This window comes from Cupressus sempervirens, chromosome 5, assembly GCF_028749045.1.
Source record: "Cupressus sempervirens isolate cs-2001-9-10 chromosome 5, ASM2874904v1, whole genome shotgun sequence".
Classification (NCBI taxonomy): Eukaryota; Viridiplantae; Streptophyta; class Pinopsida; order Cupressales; family Cupressaceae; genus Cupressus; species Cupressus sempervirens.
This window is the reverse complement of record NC_143122.1, coordinates 1,016,962,452-1,016,972,987: the sequence shown is the minus strand read 5'-3', so window position 1 is coordinate 1,016,972,987 and position 10,536 is coordinate 1,016,962,452. Positions and strand designations below refer to the sequence as shown.

Sequence of the window (10,536 nt, the reverse complement as noted above, 5' to 3'; positions counted from 1 at the left end):
AAAACTTTGTCCCAAGCAACAAGGGGGTATCTTTTATTCCTTTAAGCTCTCGTCCACAAAAAATCCCTCTAGATTTTCTCCATCCTCTTAGTGTATTTCACCGGTATGGTAAAAAGGCTTAGAGCATATATCGGCAAGTTTTGAAGGATGGATTTAACTAGTTGACATTTTCTAGCTTGGCTAAGAATGGCTCCTTTCCAGCCTGCCAATTTCTTACTGAACCTTTCCATGATGCCATTCTAGAAGGAATCTGAAGGGGACGCTCGCAAGGGGAGACCAAGGTAGGTAGAAGGAAGCTGCCCCACCTGACATCCTAGGATTTTGGAGATTCTCTTCTGTCTTTCCTCCGGATTATTGATAAAGAAAACATAACTTTTGTCCCAATTGATGAGCTGCCCCGACCCTCTAGAGTAGGTATCCAAAGTGTCTTTCATAGCCTTTGCCTCCTTGACCGAGGCCTCTCCTCCCATAATAGTGTCATCTACAAATTGCTGATGCGTAAAGGGGGTGCATTTGGAAGAGGGTTTAAAACCTTTGATCCTCCTTTCTTTCTTTTTCTTCTCCATGAGTCTGCCAATGCATTCTGCCAGGATAATGAAGAGAATAGGCAATAGAGGATCCCCCTGACGTAGGCCTCTGGTAGGTTTGAAGAAATCAGAGGGGGATCCATTAACTAAAATAGCTAGAGAGGGAGTGGTGACCAGTTGGGAGATTAGCTTACACGATTTGACATCAAAGCCAAAAGCCTTCAACACCAAATTCAAAAAAGACCAATCAACCCGGTCGTAAGCTTTGGACATGTCTAGTTTGAGTAACATCCCTTCTCTCTTTCCAGCTTCCATAGAGTGAATCACTTCATGCACCATACTAATCAAATCTAGAATCTGTCTGCCCGGAACAAAACCAGATTGTTGCTGAGAAATGATTAGGGGGAGAAGCTTAAGCAGCCTCGAAGTGAGCACCTTCGAGATGATTTTATAAAAGGAGTTGCATAAACTGATGGGTCTAAACTTATCCAAAGTGTCAGCTCCTGGCACTTTGGGACTAAGAACTAAGAATGTAGAGTTTATTTCCTTCAGAATACTTCTGGCTTCAAAGAATTCTCGAACCACCTTCACAACATCTTTCATAATGACGGGCCATTACATTTGGAAAAAGAAGGTGGGAAAGCCATCAGGGCTAGGCGATTTATCCGTCGGAAGAGAAAAAAGAGCTTCTCTTACTTCAGAATCAGAAGGAATGGCCCAGAGTAGATTATTATGGTGCAGAAGGACCCTTGTTGGTAATGTTAACCCCTTTCTGATAATGCATTTCATAAGCATTAAAGTACCTTCCATACCTTTCACCATTGTTTTAAACAATAGCCATGGCGAGTAATTTTGTGATTTCAGGGGGGATGACACCTGAGAAATGAAAAATTATGAAGGAATTGCACCCAATAGATTATTCAATCTAAGAACAACAACTCACATATTTTTTAAGCTTGCAATCCAATTGGGTATATTGCCAGTGAAGTTGTTCTTGCCAAGGTCCATAAACTCTAGTCGTAGTTTATAGTTGAGAAGCCCTGATGGAAATTGCGCTGAAAATCTATTCTGACAAAGAAGCCACAAAGGTTCTGATGACAACAACACTAGACACAATATTTCCCACATAAGGTGCAAACAGCATGTCATATAGTGCCTCATTTTGTGTCTTAAGCTACAACAATAGTGGTAATGAACAACCACTAATGTGGAAATAGTGAAAAAATTGGGAAATTTGGCTGAACAATGTAACCAGTTTGTAATTATTAGAAAACATGATTTGGCATTTTGAAGAAAGTAATGCACAATGCATGTAGATTAGTTAAGTTGAATGAATTTCCTAACATATTGAAGAATGAATTGTACAAAACATGCACATCAATATGGTTGAATAAAATCCTGGTTGGTATTCCAATTCAAGAAATGTGCAATCAAAGAGAAGAAATGCGTATTCTCCTAATAAATTTTTGGTGAACCAATCAGTTCCAAAAATTCTGAAAATATAAAAAGTTTGTAATTATTAGAAAACATGATTTAGCATTTTGAAGAAAGTAATGCACAATGCATGTAGATTAGTCAAGTTGAATGAATTTCCCAACATATTGAAGAATGAATGGTACAAAACATGCACATCAATATACAAAACATGCACATCAATATGGTTGACTAAAATTCTGGTTGGTATTCCAATTCAAGAAGCGTGCAATCAAACAGAAGAAATGTCTATTTTCTTAATAAATTTTTGGTGAACCAAATAGTTTCAAATCAAATTCTGAAAACCGTACTGAAGATTTCACGTTCCAAAATCTCAAATCCAAAATTTCGAATGCCAATTCTCAAATCATATACCAACAACCAAACGGCCATAACAGTTGCACGATATGCGAGTGGGAAAGATGCTTATTCTGCTTGTACGACTTGCGGTGCACAATTGTTATAGCTGATGACCTCTTTAATTTCATGGCTCGTGATTTCTTTCTAATATCCGCAATTTTAGTACAACCGTCACCATTAGATAAAGAACATAATTCAATCTCTACAAATATTACCACCCAATTACAAAAAAGTTCTGCCAACACCTCCGAAAACCAGGATTTGCCTCTGCTGCCAATCAATGGCAATGGTCTGTCTTATTTCACCACGAGCTTTGCTCATTAACTCCACACCCAGAAACTACTCAGATACTCAGAGACGTCCAACACAGTTTCTCCAAACCACCCTCTATTGCCAAAATACCATACATTCACGGAACCCCATGTTTCCTTCTATTGGCTTGGCCAGAGCCGTTTCTGATGATGGTATTACAGCAACTTCTGGCGGTGCTACTGCTTTGCAAGAGCAGGATAAGAAGAGCAGTTTAGTGGGTTGTAAGGCCTGTGGAAGGGAGGAGATTGAAAAGGGCTGCAATGGAGAAGGCAGGATTCAAGGTGGTATTGGAACTATTCCTGGTTTTACATGGTGGCCTATCAAGGCCTATAGGCCTTGCCCTGGTTTTGTGGCCTCAGGTGGGAGGTATAAGAGACAGGGGCAGACTATGGATGAGGTTGCCTTTGGAAGATCGGGAACTGGCAATGATCCTTAAATGCCTATCGTGTAAGATTTCGAATATTTGTACTTCTACAATTGCAATATAATCTATGGAAGATGTACCAAAATTTGATGCTTTTTGTTTATGCATCTATCGGTTTTCTTACCATGTCTGATCAATTGCAGTTTGTATTGCTTGTTTAAAAATAATTTATTTATTTCTTATGGCAGTCATTTGTCAGTAGTCCCCTGCCCCCATTTCATTATTCTGCTGAAGAACAGTTTGTAGGACTAGAATTTCCTGTTGTAAACTGGATGTTTGTCACCATGTCCAGTTTCCTCACAACTTTGACGTTTTACATGCTTTTCAGTCAACTGGGCTTTTCTCAAACTATTTATTTTCTTTTCTTAGATTATGCGCTAATCGTCAGGGGATTCATTCCTTTTCTTTGCTCATGCTTGATCAAGTTTGATTGAAAAGATACGCTTGTATGCTTTGTCATTATTGAAACTAGGGTACCTTTTCCCCTTATTTTAAAATTTGGTAAGATTCCCATTTTGGTTGGAACACTCCTCACAGTTGAAGTGCAGATTATAGGATTTCCTATTGAAAACTGGATGTTTGTAACCGTTTCCAGTTTTCTCCCAACTTCGATGTTTTACATGTTTTTCAGTCAACTAAGCTTTTCTCAAACTATTTATTGTCTTTTCTTAAACTATTGGCTAATTGTCAGGTGATTGATTCCTTTGCTTCGCTCATGCATGATCAAGTGTGATTTAAAGGATATGCTTCTATGCCTTGTCATTAGTGAAACGAGGGAACTTTTGCACTTATTTTTTAACTTGGTAAAATCCCCATTTTTGGGCTAACCTTTGGCGTCGTCCTCACAGTTGAGGGGGATGCCTTCCATCAAGTTTACTCCTGGTCATACAGGCAGATTCGGCTGTTGGTGTTTGCCATGCGCTGCATATTGGATTGAATATTTTGTTCAATTTTGAACTTTCATCATGTCTTGTGCGTTTTGGTCCACGCCCCCTTTATGGAAGCCCCGCTTCCTGTCACGTTGCCCTTGCTTTCTTATTTTCCATTTCTGGTTTCTGACAACATATTCCTTTGCTTCATTTCTGTGGAAGTGCTCAACTTTAATAATGGATTCGCTCGCTTTGCTTTGTTCTCTTGTCCAAACTTGTTGGTCTAAAATAGTGCTATTCTACAATACATTCTAGCGTTATGTTCCAATTTCCGAACAAGATTTTCTGTTTTGCTAATCTGAAATTTATCAAACCTGGACTGAAATCCGAAAAAGTTGTAGAAGCTGGTTTTGAGTTTTTTTGACTAAAATTGATCACTGCAAAGGAAAAGCCATAACAAAGATTGAAAATCCAAACAGAAACTTCATACATTCCAAGAAACAATTTCAAATGGCATGTGAGGTAAATAGCTATGTTCCACCAAGTTTCCAGATGGGATGGCAAGTGTCAGTGGGACGTGTTTTGGGGATTAATTTTTCAGAAAGTAGTATTCAGGGGACAGCTGAAATAGGGCTTAGTGGGGAGTAGCTTAACTCTACATTCAGATTAACTCAACAACGAACTGAACCAGGAAAAGAAATGCATGATGACTATAATAATTTCTGATTTGAATTGAATAGAAGTGTAATAGCTGCTTGTCCACACAATTTAGAAATTTAGGACAGCTTGCAGAAAACAGGCAGATGTCAATATAGAATTCCTAACTGAACAATGCAGGGATCGGTTACCCAAAGCTAGATGCTGTTACAATGTTGTTGGGGAGTCTATGCTGCTGGTTCTTTCTTCTCTTTGCTAGTGTGCAGTCAGATCTGAGGTGGCTAGTTTCTTCATTCACAGGCTGTATGAACTTAATGAAAGCAAACCTTCTGCACCTTGTGAAATCTATGCACTGGACTGTGGCCAGATTACCAGCTGCAAGCGCCTCTGGACATGCTGGATCTGATCCTTTAGTTGATTGTCACTTGAAATATGGGGTACTTGGGTGGTGTCCCAAGCGTTTGCACAGGCACAGGTAAGGTTTGTTCCATTCAGATTCTTCCTTGAATGTAGATGATTACTACATAACAGGCACAGGAGCTGTAAACCTTCAGATTTGGTTGCTGGGTATGATTCCTAGTTGATTATGGGTGGGACAGGTCGCTGGCAGTTCTCCATGAATGTCAATAGTCCTTAAACAATGAGAAAACTTCAGATTTAAACTCTTTACCTAACACTCAGGAATGTTAAGGTTTGGTAGCTGTAGGAGATATCTGTGTACCTATGATTGCATCAATTTGAGATATTTAATGCTGCATTATCTGATCCTCTATTATGATCAGGCTGCGAAGAGTTTTCATTAATGAAATGATCTTTCATATGAAGAGCCACACTTTTTGAAGAACATGAAGAGTCTTCAGCATAGGCTAATGAAGAGACTGTGCATGGATATTGAAGACAAGACAATGAAAGGTCAAGAGACTCAAGACAACAGTTGATGTGTGTTTTATGACCCACCAAACAGTAGAACAAAATACCGAAATATCTTATCCTCCCTCCTCTCTTGAATAAAGTCTCGTGTATGCTAAGATTGCTAGAGGATCATACAATGACTTCAAGGTTCCTTCAATGTTAGGTCTTGACTATGGATAAGCTCGGTGGTTGATGTGATTTGCTGATGATCACAAGGGGTCTTCTGTGTTTATATTCATATTCATTTCAAGCCATACTGGATGTGGGAGCTATCTGAAGTTTTTGCAATGAAGTACTTTCTGGATTTTCACAAAATATGTAGAAATGAAATAGGATAGGGTTTAGGGGTTTTATTCTAATCCTAAGGTGATGCAGTACAAACCTAGATGTATCCCCAACAGAGGTGATCTGGTTCCCATCAAGTAACCACACAATGGAAACACCACACAAGATGCAAGATCTGATACCAAACAACTCTTATTCATAAATCAACTGATTACATGCAATGTGCCGGGTTGAAAGGCCTTCTTGGATACAGCCAAATTAAAGCAAGTAACAGTTTTGCAAGATCCCTCAAGATCCAATCCAAATCCTAGCTAGCCCAGATTTGTAACACAAAAGCAATTTGAAGAATTCTCAAGCGAGATCTAAACTTGTGCTTGCAGGCCACCAAGCAATCTCCTTGTTTCTTAAGCCACAACTACTAGCTCCGCTTACAAATTTCATCTCAAGATCCCAAACTCGAATCTCTGCTTTCTAGCTCTCTGACTGAATTTCTTGCAACTCAACCCAAGCCCTTCTTTTATACTTGCATGACCACAAGTCGACCTGTTGCAAATAGAACCATCTAGAACCCGAAGAAATACAATATGGCACAAGTTGGCTCACAACAAACATTAAATACACATAGGATAAATCACCAAGACCCAAATAGGTTTGCACACATCTCTATGATCACTCTACGTCACAATCACACTCCATGTGCATTAAATGCACCAAGTTGGTGGATTGAATCCGCCATAACACCATTCAACAAATCACATGACCGAGCGTCAACAAAACTACTGAGCAATCCAGGCATCACAGATCTAGCACACCTGCCGAGCTCCCCAAGCATTGCTGAGCAAGCCAAGCATTGCCGAGCTAGTATGGCTGCCGAGCACCACCAAGAGATGACCGAGCAACATCAATCGAGCATGAGCTCAAGCTTCACTGAGCTCCTTCGATTGTCGAGTTCCTCGGGCAACACTATACCCCAAGAACAACCCATAATGACCGAGCATCAACCCTTCTTCGATCGAGTTCTCCAACTCCAAGGTCCAACGTACTCCCAACATACATGATTGCCAACTAACCAGGATGCTTCTGCATCAGACACCCCAGATGCGAAAAAGATGCTCTTAGTAACTGGAAGAACATTTTCTAGGATTCAACACATAAACCCCAAATTGGTTCTTCACATACATGTCCTCCAAGTCTTCAACTTGTACACTCTTTCCTCTATTCCACTTTTGTCAATCACTTTTAGCAACATTCAACTGTTTGCTCGGATTCTTCACATCCTTTTGCAGTGTACCACAAGTCTGTTTTCCACATTGATCTCTAACCCTCTTAGAATCCTTCAATTCAACTCGGTTGCCAAAACTTAGGTTGCTCTTGTCAAGTTCCTCATTCTGCAAAGGAATCAATGAAAACTTCATGCCACGTTTCTCAAATGTAAACACATTCTTGACACAATCATGCATAGCCCTACAATCATACTACTAAGGTCTACCAAGTAATATGTGACAACTACTCATGTCCACAACATCACACAACACTTGATCAACATACTGTCCAATCTAAAAATTAACGAGACATTGCTCCCTCACTTCCAAAGCATGTTCATCTCGTAACCAACCAATCCTATAAGGACAAGGATGTCTCACTCTCTTCAAACCAAGTTTCTGATCCATCTCCTTAGCAACAAGATTATCAGTACTACCACCATCCACAATCACATTATAAATTTTACCAGTAGACTTACAACGAGTCCTGAACAAATTACTCCTTTGACAAGGTTCCAATACCCTTTTACCAAACAATACTCGCCGAGCCAACAAATTATCCCCTTTGCTCAGGTTCATTGACTATGTCCACATTCTCATTTACCACAACAACTCTTCTATCTTCGACCTTTTGGGAACATTCAAAAGATCTATGACCTTCTCCACAACGAAAACAAGTACCCTTAAATTCACCTCTACATGTGCTATTCTTTTGCTTAATAGGTTTTGGTTCACCTCCTGCACTTGGTTTATCTTTTGCCAAGTGATCCTACTCCTTCCCTCAGGAACTACCTTGTCTTTTTTTCAACTTATCTTCTACCTTTAGAGCATACTGATAAGCATCCTCATCCGAATCAATCTTCAGCATACCATCCTCATCCTAAATATTGAATCTCAAACCATTAATATATCGAGCCACCTTCTCTTTAGAAAGTTCTCTATGTGTAGACCGAATTGTCAACTTCTAAAACTCGGTGTAATCTTTCATAGACATATCCTTCTGTTTCAGATTCTGCAATCTCTTGAACAACTCAAGTTCATAATCAACAAGAATGAACTTAACTTTCAACTTAGTCACCATCAATCTCCAACGAGTGATCTTCATTTGACCTTCCTCTTCTCTATCTCTTTGCAATTCTTTCCACCAAAGAGCAACATGTCCTTTAAACTTAGTTTGTGCCAACCCACTTTGAACGGATCACCAATATCCTTTAACTCAAAGCAGTCTTCTAGCTCACCAATCCAATCATTTAGGTCTTCAAGATTCGAAGTACCTGAGAAATTAGAAACATCCATCTTGTGCTTTTGCTTCTGCTTCAACAGAGCATTAGATCTATCCAACCAACCAGCTCTGTTATCCACAAATCTTTCTACATGGTCAGTTCTATCTTCACCACTAGATCTAGTAGTCTCAAAGTCTTTAGTGGCTTCCTCATTACCATCTTCAGTACCCACATTCCTAGGTACACTAGCAATAGCTCTCATGATCTTAGCGACCATATCATTCTTCATTAATTCCATCTTAGATCTGAAATCCGCTTTAACCTTCTTTGAAATCTTAGTCTCCACAACATCACAGAGATCTGCAATCACCCTAGGGTCCAATCTTCTTGGAGACATCTTCCAAAATTTTTGTAAACCCTTTGCAACAAATTCTACCTGAGCACCTTGAGACAAGACCGAGTTGCTTGCAAGTTAGATTTCAACCTGCCACCTTGCACAAACAACCAAGAACAAATCACAAGTCTAGGAACACGAATTTGCAATATAAATCACACAAACTTCTCTGCAATCATGCTCCAACAACCACCCAAGATCTTGGTGCAAATTGCCTCACTCGGCAATTTGTTTACACACTCAGGAACTCCTGCTCTGTGATACCACTTTATGTAGTACAGACCTAGATGTACCCCCAACAAAGGTGATCTGGTTCCTAGCAAGTAACTACACAACGGAAACACCACACAAGATGCAAGATCTGATACCAAACAACTCTTATTTATAAATCAACTGGTTACATGCAATGTGCCGAGCTATAAAGCTTTACCAGTTACGGCCAAAACAAAGCAAGTAACAATTTTGCAAGATCCCTCAAGATCCAACCCAAACCCTAGCTAGCCCAAATTTGTAACACAACAACAATTTAGAGAAACCTCAAGCGAGATCTAAACTTGTGCTCACAAGCCCCACCAAGCAGTCTCCTTGTTTCTTAAGCCACAACTATTGACTTTGCTTACAAATTCCAACTCCAGATCCCAAACTCGAATCTTTGCTCTTCAGCTCTCTGATTGAATTTCCTACAACTCTACCCAAGCCCTTGTTTTATACTTGCACGACCACAAGTTGGTCTGTTGCAAATAGAATCATCTAGAACCTAAAGAAATTCAATATGCCACTAGTTGGCTTACAACAAACATTAAATACGCATAGGATAAATAACCAAGACCCAATAGGTCTGCACACATCTCTATGATCGCTCTACATCACGATCACACCACACATGCGTTAAATGCACCAAGTGGGCTGATCAAATCTACCAAAACACCATTTGGAAAAGAAAATGACTGAGCGTCAATGAGTTTGACTCAAAAATCACACCGTTAAATCTTGATAGCAATATCACAATTTGACTAGCTGTGGAAATTATCTCCTACTTTTCAACAAAACTACCGAACAATCCAGGCATCACCGAGCCAGCAGGTCAGCCGAGCTCCCCAAGCATCTCCAAGCAAGCCAAGCATTGCCGAGCTAGCACGTCTATCGAGTACCACCAAGAGATGACCAAGCAACATCAACCGAGCATGAGCTCAAGCTTCATCGAGCTCCTTCGATTGCCGAGTTCCTTTGGCAACACTATACCCCAAGAACAACCCATAATGACCGAGCATCAACCCTTCTTCGACCGAGTTCTCCAATTGCAAGTTCCAAGGTACTCCCAACATACAGGATTGCCTACTACCCCAGGATGCTTCTGCATCATAAGGGTAGTGATGACAACAAATGGTATTTTGGTTGACAAATTCCTTAATTTACCAAGCTTCGCTTTGCCAAGTTATACTACAACTAAATGTGAGTTGGTGCAATCTTCAAGGGTAATGCAAAATATTTTCATACCACCACATATGCCATCATAAAGAACACTGGATATGAATGATAAAGTGTAACATATGCATAAAAAGGGGTTCAGGCTAACTTTGCACAACGATTTAGAATCACTAAAACGACAAAAGTATGAATCAAAGGAATTCATCAAAACACCATCACATTATGTATTGCAATCACAACACTTTAACTAAACTAAATTTAATCTAAATGAGGGAATTTAAGAGAATAAGCAAGCACCAAGACACATCAAGTATTCACCAAGCTTCAATAAAATCTCTATTATCTTAGTAGCTCATAGCAACAATCTTAGAAAATCCTCCCTTACAAATGACAACTGAGGCCTTTATATA

At 39.7% G+C, this 10,536-nt stretch overlaps 1 protein-coding gene across 1 annotated transcript; it reads left to right on the top strand.

Moving 5' to 3' along the window:
- Positions 1-2,435: 2,435 nt before the first annotated feature.
- On the top strand, positions 2,436-3,181 carry LOC149559396 (uncharacterized). Its single transcript, XM_089833291.1, has one exon. The coding sequence runs from the start codon at positions 2,641-2,643 to the stop codon at positions 3,106-3,108; it is 468 nt and encodes a 155-aa protein (XP_089689417.1). The 5' UTR covers positions 2,436-2,640; the 3' UTR covers positions 3,109-3,181.
- The last annotated feature ends 7,355 nt before the right edge of the window (positions 3,182-10,536 follow it).

Excerpts from the sequence above, each read along its gene's own strand:
- LOC149559396 (XM_089833291.1), top strand. The coding sequence starts at position 2,641 with ATGGCAATGGTCTGTCTTATTTCACCACGAGCTTTGCTCATTAACTCC.